Raw genomic sequence first — 23,305 nt, forward strand, 5'->3', positions numbered from 1 at the left:
GCACAGGCCTGTTTCGATCTATAAGTAAATGAGTGGTTTGGAGATTTGCACGTTGTACACATGTGGCTGTGTTGCTCGAACCCGGTTCTGCAGCGTCTTTGACATCAATGTTCACCAAGTTCTGACAGTAAAAGGATGGTGTTTGAGACTGTCTTGGTTTCCCATAGCTGCTGTAGCAAATTTCCACAAGCTGGGTGGCTTAAGACAATGCAGACTTATCTTATAGTAATGTAGCTCAGAGGTCTGAAATGGGTTCCCCTGGGAGAAACTCCAGCTGTCTCAGGGCTGGGTCCCTTCTGGAGGCTCTGGGAGAGAATCAGTCTCCTTGCCTCCTCCAGGATTGTAAGCCTCCTGCGTTGCTTGGTTCTGCAGCTCTTTCTGCCACCTTTACAGTCCACATTGCCCACTTGAGTCTCTCTCCCGCTGCGTCACTGTGATTCTGACCCTCCCGCCCTACTTTCCCACTTTTAAGTCCCTTGCGATCGCTTCGGTCCACACAAAGAATCCAGGATCAACCCCCATCTCCAAGTCAGCCCTCACCCTGAAACCAACAGACTCACAGGTTCTGGGGATGAGGACGTGGAACCATCTCCGGGGAACCATCCTCCTGCCTACCACAGGGATTAAATAAAAATGCTAGAAGAGAGACAAGGGAAGGGATGGAAAGGAAAAAGTGTTGAGGAACGGTAGCATGGGTGTTGCTGGGACCACACACGGAATTGTCAAGGGTGGGGGAAGAACGACACTCACGGCTGCCAGCCTGGCAAGGAGTGAACATGGCGGTGACCTCACCGAGTCATCGTAAGCTTTGTGCTGAGACCGAAGGAGACTCCATACATAGTGAGTACCTGACGAGTGGAGGAACACACAGGTTTTTCCTCGGCCTGGCTCGTCCTTGCTCTTCTGTGTTGGCTTCTAGAAACTGCCCGTACCTCAAGGCTGAACGGAGACATCACTTCCTGCAGGACTCCATGAGGGCTTGAATGTAAATGACTTCTCCAAGGCATTTCTCAGCCAGAACTTTGTGCCAGACCTGTGCTGAGTACTGGGCCTTGCGGGTGAACCCGATACCTTCAGTGGCTCACGTTCTCCTGCAGCAGGAGGACAGCGAGCAGAGAACAAGGAACAAAGCAGCAGACCTGGTGTCTGGAACACCAGCAGCAAGGTTCAACATCCAGGAGCTCCGCCAATAACAAAATTGAGATAGACCTAAAAAGATAAACACATCCCTCCCCCACCCCCTCACTTTTACTTCACTGTTTGAAATTCAAAATGAAACAGGGGTCCAGAGAAATACTTCTCTATTGTAAGGAAAACCTGAGCAAATGCCAACTGATGGCCAGGATGGGCAGAGGCAATAGGGAGTGGTGGGGACTGTGGCAAAGGAGAGATCGGTCTGTGTCTGAAGAAGCCTAGCTAATACTTGCCCAGTGAAAACGTGGACCTAGGGTCACCTATCTTCTAATTTCTGGAGAGAACACTGGAAATCTATGGTTTTAGATTACATCTTCCTCATTTTAAAACACTTCCAGACGTTTAAAAGGAGGACACCATGTCAGCAAGCCACACAGAGCACGGTGTGGGCCGGGAAGTGTGCAGACGGTGGGGAAAGGCCGCGTCACCAACATTTTCCATGAAAAAAAGCTATTGCTCATGATGGGAAAGTTATAGAGAGAGCTTGAGTAGGGGGCCTGTTTTTGCCTTTAACATGAGCTATAACGGTGTGTTTAGCGTGAGCGAAAGGCACGCCGGGTAAGAGAGGTGACCGCGGATAAGACAAGGGCCTGGGGGTCCAGCTCATAAGAGGCTGGATCCGGCTGGATGGAGAAGGGAGGAGGGAAGGGACAGACAGCACTCTGCGGAGGAATTCACCCCTCACCGCCTCCGTGTTAGTTCCCGAGGAGGAAGGAGGGAGGTGTGGCCGCAGCAACCCGCCACCGCAACCCTGACAGGAACCCGGGCAGCTACCGTTCCTGGGAGCGCGCCAACGCGGCAGGCCTCGGGGCGCACGCCGTGACCTTTCCCGCTGCAGTCCTGCCCTTCTTCTCCTCTGCCGGTACTGTTCCACCCATTCCACAGACGGAGAAGGTCCTCAAGGCCGGAGCCGGGCGGGGAAGCAAAGGCGCCAGACCCTCGCACCTGTGCGCCCAGCCTCCCCAGGGCGGTAGGCGCGCCCAGACCCACAACGCACACGTGCGCAGGTGTGCGCGCGGGCGGGCAAACGCACCGGGAGATCGGACACAGACGCCGAGTGGAAGCCCCCTTCCCGGACAGGCATCCTCGCAAGGCCTCTGGTCCCACCCCCAAACACATTCCCGCTCACACACAGTCACCGGCGCGCTTCCCGGGTCGCCGCCAGAGCCCCCAGCCCCACCTCCCGCCCGCGGGGGTCCCTCGGAGGACTCACCCTCCCCAACCAGACCCAGTCCTGCCACTGCAGAGCTGGAGCCACAGTGCCCGCGGCTGCACAGACTGGGAGGCTTCGAGGGTGCGGGTGGGGGACATGGGGGAGCTGGGGATGGTGGGCTGCCTTCTCGCCGCCTCCCCTCTCCACTCTCGGGAGCGGGGACCTGCAGCGGGTAGGGAAAGGAGCGAAGGGGCCACAGGGACGACATGGCTGCGGTGAAGTTGCTGGAGGAGTAGTACTGTGCCTGCCAAGGGTCGGCCACAGCGGGATGAGCTGTCCTTTCCCCACTGAGGTTATGCCCAACTTCCCCAGCTGCAGATGCGCGCCAAGGCCAACAGCCTCCTCAGTCTCCTCGGTGATTCTCTATTCTGCAAACCCGGGTCAGGGTAGGAGGGAGGAGGAAGGAGTTGGGGCAGAGATGTCCTAGAGGCCAGACTGCCAGGGGTCAGAGGCTGGCTCTGCCCTTTGCTACTAGTGTGTCCTTGGGTGTGTCACTTAGCGTCTCTGTGCCTCCATTTCCCATTCTGCTTACCACCTCCCAAGACTGCTGTTAGAAAATAAGCCAGGCTTGTAATGTGCCTGAAACAGTGCCTAATTGTTGCTACTATCATCACTTGTTCAAGGTTTATGCAATCACTACTTCCCAAATTGCTCTGGTGGAAGCTACATCAAAGTTTTAGATTTTTTATAAAGTCAGAGGTGGGAAGAAAGTCTCTCTCTTTGTGGTCTTATTTGCATCTCATTATCTTACATGTTTGTTGACCAGGTTTATTTTCTGTTCGTTAGCTGCATGTTTATACCCTCCCTGCCTCGTTCTGTTTGTTTGGCTTTTGTTTCTTGACTTATAGGCATTCTTTATATATTCTGGCTACTGATCCTTTGCCTGTTCCTCTGCCTGTAGCAGACATCTTCTCCTGGCCTGTCACTTATCTCTTCACTTTGCTTACACAGGGCCTAAAGTTCTGGATTTTGATAAAGTCCAGGCCATTCATTTTTTCCACTCAGATCAACACACCTGACTCCCCAACCTTGTACTTTACAGTCTTTTTTTATGTTTAGCTTGTTATACCTTCTGGAAATTTTTTGGATAGTGTGAAGTAAGGATCTTTGTTTTCCGCATGGATAGACCATTGACTAATCCTGGTTTCCCAGAAAAACAGTGGAAATAACTGTCATTTATCCAACCAATTGGATGAGCAAAGGCATCACATACATGAACATTATTTCATTTTAATTAATGACCCCGAGTGGTAGGGTATTATTGTCCCCATTTAGCAGAGAAGGGAACTAAGGCATGAAGGGGTTACATGATTTGTCCAGAAGACACATGGCAAGAATATGGGAGGATTGGGGTGCCTGGGTGGCTCAGTGGGGTAAAGCCTCAGCCTTTGGCTCGGGTCATGATCCCAGGGTCCTGGGATCTAGCCCTGCATCAGGCTCTCTGCTCAGCAGGGAGCCTGCTTCCTCCTCTCTCTCTGCCTGCTTCTCTGCCTACTTGTGATCTCCATCTGTCAAATAAATAAGTAAAAAATCTTAAAAAAAAAAAAAAGGAATATGGGAGGATTGAGGGACACCTGAGTGGCTCAGTCCTCTAGCCTCTACCTTCGGCTCAGGTCATAATCCCAGAGTCCTGGGATTGAGCCCCACATTGGGCTCTCTGCTCAGCGGGGAGCCTGCTTCCCCCTCTCTCTATGCCTGGCTCTCTGCCTACTTGTTATCTCTGTCAAAAAATTAAATAACATTTTTTAAAAAAACAACAGACTCGAGTTTGAGGGGTTTCTCCAGAGTGAGGTCAGGGGAGAGGCTACTGAAGAACTTCTTAGGAAATGACTCCTACCCCAGATAGTGTGTCTGGAACACTATTCTATGTCTTCCTCTGACCTTTCTTTAGTCTCTTACATTTCCCTTTCTCAATCTTGGCCACATCTGCACATAAATGGAAATCATTTTATAACTGCATCGATTTCTGCATAACATCCATATATTAGTAAGTAGTAATTTTATTTTAAATAAATGCAGTTTCAGGACACCTGGGTGACTCAGTGTGTTAAGCCTCTGCCTTTGGCTCGGGTCATGGTCTCAGGATCCTGGGATCGAGCCCCCGCATCGGGCTCTCTCCTCAGCAGGGAGCCTGCTTACCCCTCTTTCTCTGCCTGCCTCTCTGCCCACTTGTGATCTCTGTCTCTCTGTCAAATAAATAAATAAAATGTTCTAAAAACAAGCAAACAAAAAAATAAATAAATGCACTTTCTTTTTTAAAAGCGCCCCTTGAGGGGCGCCTGGGTGGCTCAGTGGGTTAAAGCCTCTGCTTTCGGCTCAGGTCATGGTCTCAGGGTCCTGGGATCGAGCCCCACATTGGGCTCTCTGCTCAGCGGGGAGCCTGCTTCCTCCTCTCTCTCTCTCTGCCTGCCTCTCTGCCTACTTGTGATATGTCTGTCAATTAAATAAATAAAAATCTTTAAAAAAATAAAAAATAAAAGCACCCCTTGAAAGAAAACTTTGCAGCACTTTGTAAGTGGAAAGCCGATTTCACGCTTCATAACAAAAAAAAAATGGAAATAAAATAAAAATTAATAAATCATAGCTAGAAGCTGCCATTTGATGTAGCAGATTGAATTATCGGCCCCAATTCACCATCACCGTAGCTGTGACACATCTTCACTCTTCATGGCGAGTTGAAGGGTGAAGAAGTAAACTCTGATTACCATGAGACCATGGAAGGGTGAAGACATGTTATGCCCGTGAGCTTTTTCCCCTTTGCTGACTGTGTTTTCTACCCTTTCGCTGTAATCATCATCAGGAGTATGCCTATATAATGAGTTCTGTGAGTCCTGCTAGTGGATCATCAAATCTGGGGGTGGTCTCGGGAACTTGCTACACCACTCTCAAACCCCCAACCAGTACCTATGACTGCCTTTCTACCAGGAGCTAAGTACTGCTGACATCTCTTTAGGGCTCCAGGAGTAGCTGGGAAAAGGCAAATTAATGCTAGGTGTTCATTCATTCACTCACTCATTCAACAATTCAACAAAAACTCATTAAGCAGCTGTTATGTTGTAGCTGCTGTTCTAGGTGCCAAGATAGTCAAAGCCTGTGGCTTAATGGAGTTTACCTTCTAGTGAAATGAAGCAGACAACTAAACCAATAAATATAGAACAAAATATAGTTTTGTTGATTCTGAGTTACATGAAATAGATCAACAGGATAGTAACTGCAAAGCCACTCTAGAAGGGAGTGGTCAGGAGAGATCTTTTTGAAAAGGTGGCATTTTGAGATAAGACCCAAACGGTGAAAAGGAGCCAGTGATGCAAGAGTTCTTGGCAGAGAGAACAGCAGGTGCAAAGGTCCTGAGGAACAATAAGAAGGCCACTGTGACCAGAGTGGTTGGGCAAGGGAGAGAGCAATGGGAGACAGGATCAGAGAGCCATCCATGGTCTTGAAAGTCACAGCAACATCTTTGAATGTTATAGTAGGTGCACTGCGAAACTAGGGAAGGACATTGAGGAAGGGTGTGATATAATCAATTTACATTTTCAAGGCATGACTGAACTGTTGTGTGGGAAAAACTCCAGAAGGGGCAAGAGATAAAATGGAAAGATTAGTTCGGAGGCTGTTGGACTAAACCAGCCATAAGATGATGGTGGACTGAAGTGATGTGGCTGTAGGAGTGGAAAGCAGTGGACAGATTCAGGATACACTCTGGGGATGGAGCTGGGAGGACTCCCTGATAGGTAGTATTTGGGAGGTAGGCGAAAGGAAAGAATGAAGGACGACTTCTGGACTCTGAGCCTGAACAACTAAGTGCCCTGTAGTGAATGCAGTGAGGAGGACCCACTTTCTTTGTGAGAAAACCCAGAACACTCTCTTTGGGGCATGTTAAGTATTTGATGCCTGTGTTTTTAAGACTAAGACCAGGAGAACCTGGGTTACCCAGAAATCAGCATTCAGAAATTCTGGGGGTGAGGGCTGTGGAGTGGGCCCAGGAATGCTCAGAAGAGCACATGTAGGGGCTCCTGGGTAGCTCCGTGGGTTAAGCCTCTGCTTTCAGCTCAGATCATGATCCCAGGGTCCTGGGATCGAGCCCCACATTGGGCTTGGGGAGTCTGCTTGTCCCTTTCCCTCTCTCTCTACTCCAGCTCTCTCTTGCTCATTTTCAAATAAAGAAATAAAATATTTTAAAAAGAATAAGGGGGGCGCCGGGGTGGCTCGGTGGGTTAAAGCCTCTGCCTTCAGCTGAGGGTCCTGGGATCGAGCCCCACATCGGGCTCTCTGCTAGGCATGGAGCCTGCTTCCCTTCCTCTCTTTCTGCCTACTTGTGATCTCTCTCCCTCTGTCAAATGAATAAATAAAATCTTTTAAAAAATAAAAAATAAAAAAGAATAAGGAAGAAGAGGAAGAGGGAACAGGAGGAGAGGAGAAGAGCACGTGTATGCAGCAGAGCCCTGGGCTCCTGACACTGTCCGCAGTGCTGAACTGATCAGGTCTGCGCTGTCTGTGGTGCTGAACCTCTGGGTGGATTAGCTGGAAAGGGCTCTAGCTCCCCTCTGCCTCTCTTTCCCCCACTCTCTATCTCTCTCCCTCTCCCTCCCTCTCTTTCTCCCTCACTCTGTCTCTCTGCGTCTCTCTGTCTGCCTCCATCGCTGTCTCCCTCTCTCTCTGCCTCTGTCTATGTGTGTCTCCCTCTCTGCCTCTCTCTTCCCTTCCTTCTTTCTCTCTCCCTCCCTTTCTCTCTGCCCTCCCTCTTTCTGTATGTCCCTCTTTCTGCCTCTCTCCCTCCCTCCCTCTCTCTCTCTGCCTCTCTCTCTCTGCCCCTCTCTCTCTCCCCCTCTCCTTCCTTCTTTCTCTCCCTCTCCCTGCCTATGTCTCCCTTCCCCCACTTTCTCCCCCTTGCCACCCTCACCTTCTCTCCCTTTTTCAAAGAACCCACCTGCCTGGGGAAAGCCCTGCTGTTGCCGGAAACAAAGCTCTCTGGGCTTCGGGGAGTGCAGGATGAAAGCAGATGAGGGAGAAAACTGCAGAGTAATTTTTAAGAGGCAACTTTGGCTCTTAGGACAGCAGGGCCTGACTACAACCTGAATGGAATTATTAACGCAGAGTTTCCGGAGCATCTCTGAGGGGAGAAATGTACAAAAAGAAAATCAGGGGGAAAGTGCCCAGGATTCAGGCTGATGGTTACTTTGGGCTGAGGGGAAATGGAAGTGTTACATAAGTATATGTGAATTATTGTCAAGACCCTATTTTTATGTTATGAGGTGGGGTCACAAGAAAGGTATTATTGTAGATTTATATAAATACAGCATGGCTATATATATTTTTTAAAGATTTTATTTATTTGACAGAAATCACAAGTAGGCAGGGAGGCAGGCAAAGAGAGAGGAGGAAGCAGGCTCCCCAATGAGCAGAGAGTCCAATGCGGGGCTCTATCCTAGGACCCTGAGATCATGACTTGAGCCAAAGGCAGAGGCTTTAACCCATTGAGCCACCCACATGGCCCAAGCATGGCTGTATTTTATGCTAACCTAAATCATAAACATTTGAAATCATGAGCATTGGGAGTATTTTTTGAAGTGAAAAGAAGTCTTACAATTCAAAATTCCTTAAAAATAATCCATACTTTTTTTTTGTTTTTTTTTTTATTTCTTTTCAGCATAACAGTATTCATTGTTTTTGCACCACACCCAGAGCTCCACGAAATCCGTACCCTCTAATACCCACCACCTGGTTCCCCCAACCTCCCACCCCCTGCCCCTTCAAAACCCTCAAATTGTTTTTCAGAGTTCATAAAATCCATACTTTTGAATTGTGTACATCATAAACTATACTTGTTATTATATTATCACTTTATCTAGTGAAGAGACATTCAACCATTTTTGTTAGGACTATTCTTGAGTTATGTGAGTTCTGAGTTGTCCAAAGTCTTTAAGAATGAGTCCCTGGCATAAGATCCACCCACTCTGGGACAGATGGATGAATATGTTTGTTTTTCCAAAAAATCTGGTCACCAAGGAAGCTGCAGCCACTCTGATCACTCAAGAGACAGACGTTCAAAAAGCACCCACTATGTGCTGGCCATTTCAGGGAATAGCCAGGATACTGGAGACATAACCCCTTCTCCTAAGAAGACTATTTCTATACCTTTTAAAGAGCAGGAAGGTTTGAGCCTCTGATATGAACCCTTTGATCAGCTCCAGTCACTGAAGTCTGACTCTTACCTACTTTTCTATCTTCTCATGGAGCTGTTGGCCTGGAGGGTGATATTCCAAATTCGCTAAAGAAGCTGGAGCTCATTACATTATATATATTCTTGTTTCTTGCCTTCCTCCCCTTCTAGAATGTAGACTCCATGATGGTAGGGGCTGTGGGTTTTAATTCATCCCTGAGCCCCTAGCATTTGGAACATTGTTTGACACACCCTGGATGTTCTATGAATGTTCTTTTCAAGGGTTGAGTGAACAAAAAGTGATGTTTTGTAAACATAAAATATCCCAATATCTTAATGATGGCAACTCATCAAATTAAAAAGATGAGTGAACTGAACCGACGCATGGGTGGGCTGGATACAGCTCATGGTCTGCACAGTTGAGTCATCTAAGATCAAGGAGTCCTTACTGAGCAGAACTCTGCCATGAGACTGTTCCATGGGCAGCTGACCTGTTCCCTACTCTGGTCCCTCGGCTGTGGCCCAGAGGACAGGGCTGTGGCATCAAGCAAGGAATCCTGTAAGCAAGGATCATTCCACAAAAAGGAGAATCTACTTATTCTTTTAAACAGCTACAAGGAGGGGTGCCTGAGTGGCTCAGTCAGTTAAGTATCTGCCTTCAGCTCAGGTCAGGATTCCAGGGTCGTGGGATGGAGCCCATGTCAGGTTCTTCTCCCTCTGCCTGCCCTTTCCCTGCTTGTGTTTGCTCTCTCTCTCGCTCTCTCTCTCTCTCTGGTAAGTAAATAAATAAAACTTGAAAAAAATGTAAAAAAAAAACTGCAGGGAATTAATTCCACTATGTTGCTGCATGGTCTTTCCCCCAACTAGCAGACATTAAGGTTGTATCCAGAGACTAATCATTTGGGAGCCTCAGATCTCTTGGGAAAGGCCCAAATTCAACTTGCAAACAGCTAGAATTTAACCCAGGGAAATCTGTCACCTAAGACCTTCCTATTTTGCTACTACTGAAAATCCTTCAGTTTATTCTACAGGGTTTCCCCTGTGGTGGTGGGGAGGGTGTGTCTGGGGTGAAAGAGAAAAATGACAGAGTTGCCAAGTTTGCTTAGGAAATATGCGTCCTCTCCACGCTGTCAGTTGGGTAATATCCTTACCCTCACTTCATACAACAAAATAGATCTTTGTGGACCAATGTGGAAAGATCTTGAAGACACATCATCGCATGGAAAAAAGCAAACTGCAGAGCCACAGTTGCAGTCTGACATCACTCATATGAAATCCTAACTACACACAATACAACGTCCAATATTTTCTATGGATGAGTAGACGCGTACGAAAAAGTTTAGCAAATTTAAAACTCGACCGATGCTTATGAGAAAAGGCTCACAAGATTAGCAAGTTTCTCGAGGTTACACATATTCATTCATGATGAAAAACCTGTAGTTTCGTTAAATGAGGATCAAAGCCAGGAGACAGATCAAGTCTCAGCAAGGCAAAACTCAGGTGTTTTAAGTTTTTGTTTTGTTTTTACCACGGATTACAGATTTACAACAAGTGTTTTATTATCTGGGGATCAGGACTAGACAGGGAGGCCCTGTTAGATTTGGTTAATCTCAGGGATCAAACTAATTTTTCTTCCTGACTATGGTACACCATGAGTGTGACAGTTTTGCTTCCACATGTATTGCTTATAAGATAAAAAGTTAAAATCCTAAAATCCAAAGATACTGACAATATGAAGGCATATTTCCAAGTCAAAGATGTTAGAATGTAAAAAAAGGGGGAGGCACCTTAGCATCAAACAAATATGACACATAGATTTAATTATTGCAACTGTTCAGCCATAATAGTGCATATATCATAGTAAAAGACCCATATATATTTGGCATTGTTATTATGGGACGGCTAATATTAGCCAGGTTTGTTCTACGGATAGGGAAGGTGAAGCTCGGAATCAATGATCCCCAGACGTGCACACAAAAGCTGCATCTATTTCTCTGGGCACACACCCATCTGTACATGAGGAAGAAAAGTGCCTCCCAGTGTGTCCCATATCCACCAGCTACTCACCTCAAGAGCAGAGGGCTGCACTGATGAAGTGAGAGCCACCGGAAGTCTTGGTTTATCAATATGTTCTGACCTTTGACAAAGAAAATATGTTTACTTATTAACTGTCCAGAAATAAAATAAAGTAATATTATTTAAAAAGGGATTTGGAGAAGGTGAGTGCCCCTCCAAGAGACAGGCTGGAAATAGTCTTTCTCAGCCCTGACGCCCAACACCTTCTGATTTCTATTAAACCGAGTCACCTGGCTCACGCAGCCAGTAAATCGAAGCCTTGTGATGCATACCTGAGAGACTGGCTCTAGAGACTGTCCCTGTCCTGCTCTGTGGGGCAGACTCTCTCTGGAAGTTCTTCAACACCAGGAGAGGCGCCTCCCCTCCCCAGGTTCACCCCAGGACTGCCCAATCCCAAGGTGAGGGAGCTGAGGCACAGGTTGGCTGTGTCTACTCTGTTTGGTCTTTGTTCTGGGTCTCTACGGCAGTCCTCTTCCCCCAGAGGATCCTGGATCCATTCTTGGGCAGCCAACCCATCTCTCCTTTCCAATGATGAGAGATTGTTGATTGCCGCGGAAACCCTCCCTCGGATGTAGACCACCAGCCAAGGGAAAGACAGTCCTACCATCTGATTCCCTTCTTTGCTGGCCCTGTTAGGATCCAGTGAGATGCGGGGTGGGGGGGTGTATATGTACATGGACAACATCTCTTGGAGGCTCCCAAGTGGTGATTGCCAGAAGAGAACCCGGTGTTGGAAGAGAGAGAGAGAGAACCCTGCTTTTCTGTCATATATTCTTTTGACCCCTTTGAGTTTTGTATCAAATAAGCTCTTCAGTGAATAATGAGAAATAGCACAAAAGTAGGTAAACTTATGATATCAAAAAATGGGCAGAAGGTATGAACAGACACTTCTCCAATGAAGTCATACAAATGGCTATTAGACAAATGAAAAAATGTTCATCGCTAGCCATCAGGGAGATTCAAATTAAAACCACATTGAGATATCACCTTACACCTGTCAGAATGGCCAAAATTAGCAAGACAGCAAAGAACATGTGTTGGAGGGGATGTGGAGAAAGGGGAACCCTCTTCCACTGTTGGTGGGAATGCAAGTTGGTGCAGCCTCTTTGGAGAACAGTGTGGAGATTCCTCAAGAAATTAAAAATAGAACTTCCCTATGACCCTGCCATTGCATTACTGGGTATTTACCCCAAAGATACAGATGTAGTGAAAAGAAGGGCCATCTGTACCCCATCTGTTTATAGCAGCAATGGCCACGGTCGCCAAACTGTGGAAAGAACCAAGATGCCCTTCAATGGACGAATGGATAAGGAAGATGTGGTCCATCTACACTACGGAGTATTATGCCTCCATCAGAAAGGATGAATACCCAACTTTTGTAGCAACATGGATGGGACTGGAAGAGATTATGCTGAGTGAAATAAGTCAAGCAGAGAGAGTCAATTATCATATGGTTTCGCTTATTTCTGGAGCATAACAAATAGCATAGAGGACATGGGGAGTTAGAGAGGAGAAGGGAGTTGGGGGAAATTGGAAGGGGAGGTGAACCGTGAGAGACTATGGACTCTGAAAAACAATCTGAGGGGTTTGAAGTGGCGGGGGTGGGGGGTGGTGAGAGGTTGGGGGAACCAGGTGGTGGGTATTATACAGGGCATGGATTGTATGGAGCACTGGGTGTGGTGCAAAAATAATGAATAGTTATGCTGAAACTAAATAAAAAATAAATTTTTTAAAAAGTAGGTAAACTTAAAGAACTAAGATAAAATGAAAAAAGAATGTCGACACAATGTCGACATGAGAGGTATGGTGGCTTAAAACTACTTTTTAAGTCGGGCTCTGCACTCAGCCCAGAGTCTGCTTAGGACTCTCTCCCTCTCTCTCTGCCGCTCCACCCTGCTTGCTCACTTTCTCTCTAAAAATAAATAATATTTTTTAAACCCCCGTTTTTTAAGACTTTACTTATTTATTTGACAGATAGAGACCACAAGTAGGCAGAGCAGCAGGCAAAAGGAGAGGGGGTAGCAGGCTCCCTGCTCAGCAGAGAGCTCCATGCAGGGCTCGATTCCAGGACCCTGAGATCATGACCTGAGCCAAAGGCAGAGGCTTAACCCACTGAGCCACCCAGGCGCCCCAAAAAACCACTTTTTAAGATAAAATAAAATAAAATAAAAGTCATGTCCCTACATATTAAAAAGAAAAACAAAAGAAATCTGAGTGGTCAATGCACGGGAGGCATGCTGACTTATTTTCTAGACTATCCTTGTGGCTCGTATAATTTCATTGTTACTTTTTGAACAGAACTATGAGGGTCTCAGTTTCAGGTAAGATGGGGTAAGTACCTTTGTTCTGTCTCTCCCACTGAAGAATTTCAGTAAATCAGCAACCTGCACCGCAGTAGGAGCCAGTATTTTAGTCACAGACAGCCAGCACCCTTTCGGTGACCTGTAGGACAGGACAAGGCAGCTGGGTCAGGCACTCCCGTCAACTCCTCACCAGCTTTCACAGGAGCGTCTCAATAGATTAATAACCTGTACAGACATCGTGCTGTTAACTGTGTATATTTGCTCCTCAGGGCTCTGCTCTAAGTCACCATCTCAGAGAGATCCTCCCTGACTCCAAAGCCGAAGCAGCCTCCCTTCACGCTCCCCCTCATTACCTCCGACCACACTTAGAAATTAGCACTCCTGGCCTCATAAGACGAGGCCCTTGTTTGCTCACTGCAGGACTCCCTGCTCCTAGAACAGGTCTGGCACAGAGGAGGGGCTCAGATATTTCTGGAAATAATGACTCCCTGCTCACCCCAAAGCCTCTTGTCCCTTGAGGTTCCTGCTTATCAGCAGATGCAGGAAATCAAGGTATTTTCCTATATTACGCATCCACCTTATTTCTTAGATGGCCACTCTCCCACCGCTAAAGGGGAAAGAAGAAAAAAAAACACTCAGCTCCTTCCTGACCCAAGTATCTCCTCCTCCTTTCCATACACCTCTGCTCACACCAACCTCCCTGTGCAACATTAAATTCGACAGTGGAAAAAATGCCAGCTTCACACCTGCCTCTCCTTCCCCTCCACTTCTCTCCCACCTCTCACCCTCTCTGGGAAGCAGGTGATCACCTATAATAAACACCGCATCCCCGTAGGCAGGCTTTAAAGAAACGGGCAAAAGAAAGATTCCTCCTATGAATGTTGATGCTTTGGGAAATATTTACAGGGCGGACGAGTATCCATGATGAAGGAAATGGAAAATCCTCTCCCCCCCAGGGAGTGGCCATGCTGGGGGGGGGTGTTGGTGAGTGGGGGTACTCCCAGTATCTCTCCCTGGTCTTGGGAGACCAATAGACAGTAGGGAGACTTGTTCTGCTAACACGCATGGAGCAGGGTTGTCCTTAAACTTCACATCAACCTTAGGAGGTAATAATAAAAGTATTATAATGATAATGACCACACGGAAGAGAGTCTACTTGCCAAGAACTGCTCTAAATGCTCCACCTCTAGACTCTTGTTTGTCCTTCACAAAAACCATGTAAGGTAGATGCTATCCCTTCTCCCTACTGTACAGATGAAAAAACTAAGCTGTAGAGAATTTAAGTCACTTTCCCAAAGTTCTTTAATGAAGGAGTGGCAAGGCGAAGAGTCTGAATGCAGCAGTACACTCACTGCCTGACAGCACTCACCTGGGGCCACCAGACATTCCAGGGACAGAACCTAGTTGCAAGGCCACACCTAGCTGCAAGGGAGCTTGGGAAATGCCGCTCAAACTTAGGGGTTCTAGCACAGTCGAGGCGAGATACTGGGGGACAATGAGCAGTCTTCACCACTCCCCCACACACACTTTGACCTTCTCCCATGTTAGTTAAGATCTCAAAATTCAGGAGCTCACAGCCAGCTGCTGCCCATGATGGGGGTGGGGGGTTGGCAGTAATTAAAAGAGGTGTTCTGAGACATCAGCGGTGAGAGAGCCAACAGAGAAATCACTTTGGGAGGTACCAGTTAGCTATTTCAAACGGACACCTCCTTTAGGTGGACAGGGCCTCCAACACCCAGCCAGTGTCAGAGACCTGCTTGGTGGCGTGGGGGAGCAAATCCATAACTGAAAGATCTAACTTACAAAATCCTACGGCATCATTTCTCCCACATTCTGTTGGTCAAAGCAAGATATCCAGACAGCACGGATTCAAGGACTAGGAAAACAGACTCTTGATAGCAGGTGCTGGAAAAAAAAAAAAAACAAAAAAGATGTGCCATTTTTAATATCCAAAATGAGAAAAATTTAAAGGAAAATGGAAAGGCAGGCAGGGGGCAGAAAAGAGAAAGGAGCAATGGAAAACAAAAGAAAAGAAAAAAAAAAAAAAAAACCCAGCCCCAGTTCCTCGGAAGAGGTAGTGTGGGACGGTGTGGTGGAGTGGGGGGCGCTCCTTGGGCGGGTGACCTTGGCTCTGCCCATCCATTCTCCGTGAGTTCCAGGATTTTCTAGCTTAGATCCAAGTAAAGACAAAAACACAACCGCATGCCGTCCCCTTCTTGCTGACCCTGCCCTCTGGCCTTTCCCAAATTCATTACACTTAAGCCTCTTCCTGCAGTTAAAGGACATTACAGGGGTGTCCGGAGTCTCTCCGGGGGCCGGACACACAGTACGCTCTCAGTAAGCGGTAGTAGTAGTAAAGTCATCCAGACACACAGCAAGAGGCACCCCGAGACACACGTGGTGAGGCGCCAGTGGGTTAGTCCACACCAAGGGCTCCAGGGAGCGCGAATTGCTGTCGTCCGTCTTGCGCTGTGCGGTTTGAAGGAGGCCGCCCCACTCGTACAAGTGCAAGAGAAGCTCGGCCCATACAGTGAAGAGACAGACCTAAGACGTTAGGGCTGCCCCGTTGAAAGCAGGAGCCGGTAGCCACGCAGAACCACGACACCGTAAGTTAATTAAAACACGACACAACCGCAAATTCAGTGCCGCGGCCGCACTGGCCACATTTCAAGAGCTCAAAGCCACCTGCGGCCAGTGGCCGCCGCGCCGGGCGGGGCGGATGCAGAACCTTTCCGCGAGCGCGCGAGGGTCTGCCGGACCGCGCCGCTGGAGGAGGGGGTCCTCTACGGGGCGCCCTCCGGGAACGCCGCGGGAACGAACGCGTACAACCCACAGAGCAACCCTACAGCAGGTCTCCTTCCTCGCAGTCTCCCTGCAGGTGAGAAAACCGAGGCTCAGAGGTGCAACCACACAGGTCGGGGTCGGAGCGCAGGAGCACCAGGGGCCAGAGAGGCTGCACCCACCCGGTTCGAACGCATCACCTCTTCGTTCTTTTCCGTACTGCGGAGGCTGTTCCCCTTCCTTCCCCTCTTCTTTCCCCACCCTCCTCTTACCCTCTCCCCCCACCGCTTCCCCACCCCGCTCCTTTCCCTTATCACCCCCCCCCCGGCCCCCTTTCCCACGGCCCCTCCATGCCTCTTCCCCTCTTCCCTCCCAGTCCTCTCCTCCCACTTCCTCCCGCTTGCCCCCCCCCCCCTTTACCCCTCCCTCCTCCTCCCAAGCCCTTCCCCTCTACTCCCCACTCCTCCACCCAAGCCCTGCCTGCCTCCCCGGCCTTTCCTCCTGCCTCCTCCCCTCTCTCAGAGCCCCTCCCCTCTTCTCCTCTCTCCAAGCTCTTCCCCACCCCCATTTCTCCCCACTCCCGCATCCAAGCTCCTCCCCGCCTACCCTCCCAGTCTTCTTCCCTCTTGCCCTCCCTCCTCCCTCCTCCAAGCCCCTCCCGCCTTTCCCTTCTTATCCTCCTCCCTTCCACCCTCCTTCCTCCAAGCCTTCCCTCCATTTCTCCCCTCAGCTCCGTCCAACTCCTCCCCCATTCCCATCCCCAACTGCTCCCTCCTCCTCGCCTCGGTCTCCTCCCACGCGGAGGCGTCTGGGAGCGCGGAGCGGGGCGTGGTCCCGCGCGGCGCAGGTGCGGGGCGGGAGCGGCGAGGCGCGGAGGCGCACACCGTGTGCTCACCCGGACCCACGGCGGGGTTGGTCCGCGCCGCCCGCCGGGGTTGTCCGCCAGGTTCTCGTCGTGGGGAGGATCACGCACCCGGGATCGCGGGAGGGGCCCGGAAGGTGCTGTGAGCCCTGCCCCTCCGTGCCTCGGTATCCCCGCCCGGACAGCGGGTGTGGACAGCACCTGTGCCGGGGTGGCACTCGGAGCTCCATCCGTTGGAGCTGCTCTCGTCGCTGTTGTTTAGGTAATAGTAACGGCAGCGCTGCCACCAGCAGTTCCGGAGCATCCCCTAGCCGCATGCCGGGCGTGGAGCTCCGCGCCTGAGTCAGCGCCTCGCGGACCGTGGGCTGCTCTCCCATGGTGCCCGCGCAGGGTGGACAGGGTCGACTGAGCCCCTACCCGTCTGAGTCCCCTCCACGGGGCCTCTCCCTAGCACCTGGGGCAGGGCAGCCACAAGTATGACTTTGAGTCCTGTGTGTCCTCATAAACAATCAACAAACCCAGGGACCTGGCCTCAAACCCAGCCCTGTGACACCCGGGGCTGTCGAAGGTGCAGACCCCCGGGGCCGCCCGGGGAAGACAGGCTCGAACTCGCCGGGTCAGGCCTCGGGGGCTTCTGGAACTCCCGGGGCGATGCTGCCACGGATGCCTGCGGAAACCGGAGAGACACCCTGTCCTCTCCTTGAACCCTACAGGAGCCCCGTGCCCTTCGCACAAGGATTTCCCCCCATTTGCACATGTGAAAACTGAGGCACAAAATGAAAAGCCCCCTCACCCCAACAGGGGTGGGGGAGTTAGTGTAATAACCACACTTAAACCCTGTGCAGGTACCACTTCACAACAACCCTACAAAGCAGGGGTCTTCGGTCCCTCACCTTCTAGATGAGGAAACAGTCTAAGTTACCTGCCCAGGCACCCCGCTAGGGAGGGGCAGGCAGGGCAGCCTGGCCCCAGGGGCTGCGCTGTGTCAGGACAGAGATCTCCAACATGGGGTGTGCCAGGCCAGTGGGGAAGCCAGACAGCTGTAGAGCTTGTGTTCTGGGTCGCTTCCAGTGGGGGAAGCCAGACAGCTGTAGAGCTTGTGTTCTGGGTCGTTTCAGTGTGAGCAGGAGAGCAATTCAGTTTAATTGGCAGATTTTCCCACCTTAGATAAAAGCATGCCTTCTAGCTCTCTGCTCAGTGGGGAGCCTGCTTCCTCCTCTCTCTCTGCCTGCCTCTCTGCCTACTTATGATCTCTCTCTGTGTCAAATAAATAAATGAAATCTTTAAAAAAAAAAAAAAGCATGCCTTCTTTCAGCGTATGGTATGTTGGAGTCATTGAAATACAGAATTTAGTGGCATACACATGTATATTAGTGTAATTATGGTATTTCATGTGTGCGTACTTATACACCTTACATAACCATATATACAGTATCTAGTGTACGCACATGTATACACCGTGTTTGTGAGTACATATGGTAGCGTTTGTACACCTCCTGTACCTGTTCATGGGTACTGTATGTGGACTGTTTACATGCACACGTATACATATGGTGCACATGGTATTCAGAACAATGGCACGTGTTATCAGTTTACACATATCTCACCCACGCATATATAGTGTTTAGTGTGTGGGATTCTGTTGCCATTACAGGTCTCCGTGGCATCTGGTACCCCAGCACACAGATAAAACCGTCACACATACACAGGTAGATGTGGTCTAGTGTGTGACTGACCACGTGTACAGTACATGTGATATTCAGTACTTCTCTACACCCCTCACATACAGGCCATGTGTACCCGTTCATATATATGTTTTGTATGTGTATCTGTGGCATTTACTCTGTTCTTTAGAGCATATGTGTACCTTCTATACTAGTAAACGTGGTGTAGAGAGAGACAGTAAGTGTGTATAGGCCTGCATGTCTAGTATCTAGTACTGTGCGTATCGAGTACACGTTTTACACGTAGATACAGTCTCCAGTTTATACCACGATATACCATGTTTTGTACTGCGGTACTCGTGTATCATTAGACACCAACACTGGAGGAAAGTGCCCCAGGAGCCGGGTCAGGGGTGGTGGGGTGCGTAGGCAGAGCGGGCCTGGGTCTGAGCCTGCCTGGAGGCATGTCTCCATTGCCCACTTCTGCCACACTGCAGGGGTCTGGAGAGTGTGAGCCCCTGCGCTGTGGTTGCCATGTGTCTGTATGTTTCTCTGAGCATCCCCTGAGAAATGTTTCTCATCCCCCCATGAGAAAAGGGGGGCAGGGTGTGTGCATGTGTTTATAGAGCAGCGCTGGGCCTGGCTCCCCACTGTCCTCCCTCTTTCTCTTCCTCCACCTCACCCCATCAGCCCCCAGACTCAGCCACCAGGCCCCCGTCACTGTGGGCAGTGAATGGATGGCTGCTCCGCTGCTGGCCGACAAGGCCCTGGTAAGTTGTGTTGTGCCCTCGCCCTCCTTCTCGAGGCGGGACAGAGTCGACTGAGCCCCTGCCCGCCTGAGTCCCCTCCACAGCCCATCTCCCTAGCACCTGGGGCAGGATAGTCACAAGTATGACTTGGAATCCTGTGTGTCCTCATAAAGAATCAACAAACCCAGAGACTTGGCCTCAAACTCCAGCCCTGTGACAATAATGGGCATCATAATCTCACCTGATGTTTCTTGAGTACCTACTATGTGCCCCCTGCACTGTGTTGGTGTGTAGGGGGTCCTCCCAGGGACGACCCACTGAAGCCAGCTCCCTGTCCCACCGCCCCCACAGGCCTGGGTGGATCAGATGACTTTGTGGCTGCAGGAATCGGTGACCTTCACCCAGGAGTGGCAGCAGCTGGAGCCAGCTCAGAGGGACCTGTACAGAGATGTGATGCTGGAGATTTTCCAGAACCTGCGCTCACTAGGTAAGAACAACCATTGTGGGAAGGTCCCTCTTTCTGGTTCACCACCAGTGACTTACTTCTCTTTGTGTCCTTGCAGGGAGGCAGGGGGGAGGGATCTGTCTGGGGACCCTTCTGGGAGGGCACTCAGCCCTCCTAACCTACTCACCTTCTCAAGGCCCCACCTTCTAACATTATCACCTGGGGTTTAGAATTTCAACATCTGAATGGAGGGTTGGGGGCACAAACATCAGTCCCCTGCCGCCAGCCATCAGGCCTTATCCTAGAACCCTCGGCAAGTGCTTGAGGGGGTTTCTCTTGGCTCTCCTAGCTCTGGAAGAAGGCCACATGGGTGACGAGCATGTATTCGGGCTCCTTCAGATCCAGGCCTAACAGGGACGGCCCAGAGGAAGCCATTCCCCCCCAGAGCATCCTCTGGACTGGCCCTGGAAGAGCTGGGAGGGAGCCGCCTCTGGCACTCGGCACCGGAAGAGGCCGAGGGGCCTCCAGGAAGGGCCCCAGCGGAGCATCAGCCCAACTCCGCCCAGTCAGGAGTCCCAGAGGCAGGGGCCCCCACCGCTGTGAGCCGCGTAAGCCCGACCACGAGGGTGCCCGGAGTGCCCCCGACGGCGGTTAGGAGCCCTGCGTGTGCGGGGAGCGCGGGGAGGCCTTCGCGCAGCGGGCCCAGCTGGCGCACGCCCTGAACGAGCCCTTCGTGTGTGGCGAGTGCGGGCGACGCTTCCACCGGACACCACGCTGGCCGCGTACCGGCGCGCACACACCGGCGAGCCGCCCTACCGCCGCGCCTTCGTGCAGAACATGCAGCTGATCGGGCACCAGCGCACGCACACGGGGAGCGGCCCTACCCGTGCAGCGACTGCGGCAAGGCCTTCACGCTCATCATCAAGCTGGTGGACCACCAGCGCCTCTACACCGCGGAGAAGCCGTTCGCGTGCCACGTGTGCGGCAGGCGCTTCAGCAAACGCTTGTCCCTGCTCGGGCACCCGCGGGCCCCCACGGGCGCCGGCCCCACACATACCGGGCGTGCGGGAAGGCCTTCCACGAGAAGTCCGGCCTGGCCCACCATCACCGCACGCACACGGGCGAGCGGCCTGTGGGTGCCCCGAGAGCGCCAAGACGGGGGCGCAGAGCCCGACGCTGGCGGAGCAGCAGAAGCACACGGACGAGAAGCCATACCAGTGCCGGCGGTGCGGGGGGCACTTCACCAAGTCGTCCGCGCTCATCCTGCGCGAGAAATTCCACCCCGGCGAGAGGACCTCACGCTGCGCCCACGCGGCAAGGCCTTTAGCCAGAACATGCAGCTCGCCGAGCACCCGCGCAGCCACCCCGGCGACAGGCCGGCCCAGTGCAGCGCCTGCGGCAGGTCCTACAGCCAGAGGCCTACCTGGCCGTCCAGCAGCGCACACATCGGTGAGCGGCCCTTCCCGGGCCAGGAGTGCGGCAAGGTCTTCAGCCAGAAGGCGCCCCTCTCTACCACCTACAGATCCACGCCGGCGAGAAGCCGCACCGCTGGGCCAGTGCGGGCGCAGCTCCCGGAAGGTGTCGTTCCTGTTCCAGCGACGGCCATCCACAGCGACAAGAGGCCCTTCCAGTGCGGCGTGTGGGCAAGTCCACCCCGGTCAGCACGGCAGGGTCCACATCGGCAAGAAGCCCTGTCAGTGCGCGCAGTGGGGCAAGGCCTTCGGCCACCGGCCCACGCTGACCGGGCACCAGGGATTCCACACCTGGGAGAGCCCTGCGAAAGCTGCCCAAGGGGAAGGCCTTCAGGCGAATAGGGAATCTCACCTGCCACCAGAAACCCCACGTGGCCGGGAGGGGGCGCCCGCGCTGACCCAGCTCAGGGAGCAGGCCCTCCTCCCAGGTAACCAACAACCGAGCCACCAACAACGGAGCCTAGTGTCCCAAGTTTCAGCCATAATGCTGAAACTTGAGACTCGGGGACCTCAAGAGATGCCTGTGAGGCTGGTGGCACCTTCCTGAGACTCCAGTAAAGGTAATGACAGCAGGGCCTTCTTCATGGGTGTTCAAACTGAGCCCCCACACAGGGTGCACATTGGGGTCATGCTCTGCTGTCACTGTCTTGAATTTGCCAGTACCGGGGAGCAGATCAGACCAGGGGCTGAGAAACCACAACCCACAGAGCCAGACATGCTCTTGCAGAGCTGGCAAAGCAAGAATGGGTTTTACCTTTGGAAGAGTCGTAAAATCAAATGAAAGGAGTGTGAGAGAGCTCCTATGACCCACAGAGGGTAAAATATTTCCCATCTGGGCCTTCACAAAAAGTTCACCAGCCCCTAGCCATCAACCAAGAGTTATCTGTAGGAACTCTGGGCTCTGTTTCACTGTGCTAGGGTAAGGTCCCTGCTTGGTCACTGGGTCTCCTGCCCTGGTCCTCTCTGGGTGGGCTGCTCCACATCAGGTGGTGGGATTCTGAGATGGGATGGCTCCATTCTGTCATCTCTAGGCCTCCCTATGGGCCAGACCAGCCACTGTCGTTGGTCCGGAATCCCAGCAGATTTCTGTACCTGGCACTTAATCCAGAATAGAATAAATGTGATTCCCTGTTGGGTGGCTGCGTGGCTGCAGCAGGATCTGGTGTTTCAGGGCATCTCAGGTGAGGGACGTTGGCCCAGGGGGAGCTTTTTGTAGGCCCCCCTCCCCAATTCACTGCATTGGTTTGCTCCTGCCACCATGGCAAAGCACCACAGAAATCTGTCTTCCCATGGCCCCGGAGGCCAAATTCTGAGCTCGAGGTGTCTGCAGGGTTGGTTTCTCCTGTGGCTTCTCTCCTAGGCTTGCAGATGGCAAGCCCTGTGTGAGCCCCTGGTATGTCTCTCTCCTCATGAGGACACCAGCCATAGGATGGGGGCCCACACATACGACCTCATTTATCCACAATGATCCCTTTAAAGCCCCATCTCCAAATACAGTCACATTTTGAAGTTACTGGGCATTGCGATTTCAACATATAAATCTGGGGGAACATATTCAATCTATGACATCCTCAAATGGCTAGAGGCTTGACCTTTTATAGCCGTAGCGGATGTCTACAACCCACCTGTGCTTTGTGTGGGTGGCACGGAAGGCCAGCAACCTTTGCATCACGGTGTGGAGTTGGTCTGGGGAGTCAGAGACCGTCTTTCCCACTGGCACCCAGGGTGGGGGACATGGGCCACCCCTCACCTGTAGAAAGTGAGACAGGGATGTGTTCAGAAACGGCTGAGCCTTTGCCACTTGCCCTTCCCTTACCTGTCCCCTGGATCCCCAGCCCCGGGGTATCTCCAATAGCAGAGGTGCGAGATGGTGGAGGGAACCCCCATGGAGTCCTTCTTCCTCCTAACTGGCTGCAAGGAACAATGTCCCGGGCCTTTGGGGTTGCTTGCTGTGTTCAGTGCCTGCTGACCCAGGTCCGTGACCTCACCCGTCACCTATGCCCGGATGGGAGGTCAGGCACCAGCCCTGTCTGACAGACAAGGAGACACCAGGGGAGCTCAGCACTCAGCACCCAGTAAGTGTGGGGACCAGCAGCGGAACCGGGGTCCACTGACCCCGCAGCTGCCCTGATCGCACTCCCAACCCACACCGCACAGGCTACAGGCCTAGGGCCTGGGGCAGTTCTTACCCCCCGACGTAGTTGGTGTGGCCTGTCCAGCTCTGGCCCGAAGAGCATTTCTTAAATAAATATGGAAACTGGGTACCATTTAGAAAACAGCAACACTGCACATGAAACGTCTGTCTTTTCTGCTCCCTGATCTCAAGCAAAGTATTGGTCCCCCAAGCCTCCGTTTCCCCTCTGGAAAAGTGGGATAATTAGTAGTA

The 23,305-nt window shown here is 51.4% G+C and overlaps 1 protein-coding gene across 1 annotated transcript in view; it reads right to left on the bottom strand.

Moving 5' to 3' along the window:
* SMIM17 (small integral membrane protein 17) overlaps positions 1 to 23,305 on the bottom strand; it is a 38,609-nt gene that overhangs the window by 10,478 nt on the left and 4,826 nt on the right. Inside the window, 2 exon segments of the mRNA XM_082709716.1 lie at positions 12,983 to 13,085; positions 22,545 to 22,664. Coding sequence (XP_082565842.1) covers positions 12,983 to 13,085; positions 22,545 to 22,588 — 147 coding nt within the window. The 5' untranslated portion in view covers positions 22,589 to 22,664.

Source organism: Mustela nivalis (assembly GCF_964662115.1).
Source record: "Mustela nivalis genome assembly, chromosome: 18".
Classification (NCBI taxonomy): domain Eukaryota; kingdom Metazoa; phylum Chordata; class Mammalia; order Carnivora; family Mustelidae; genus Mustela; species Mustela nivalis.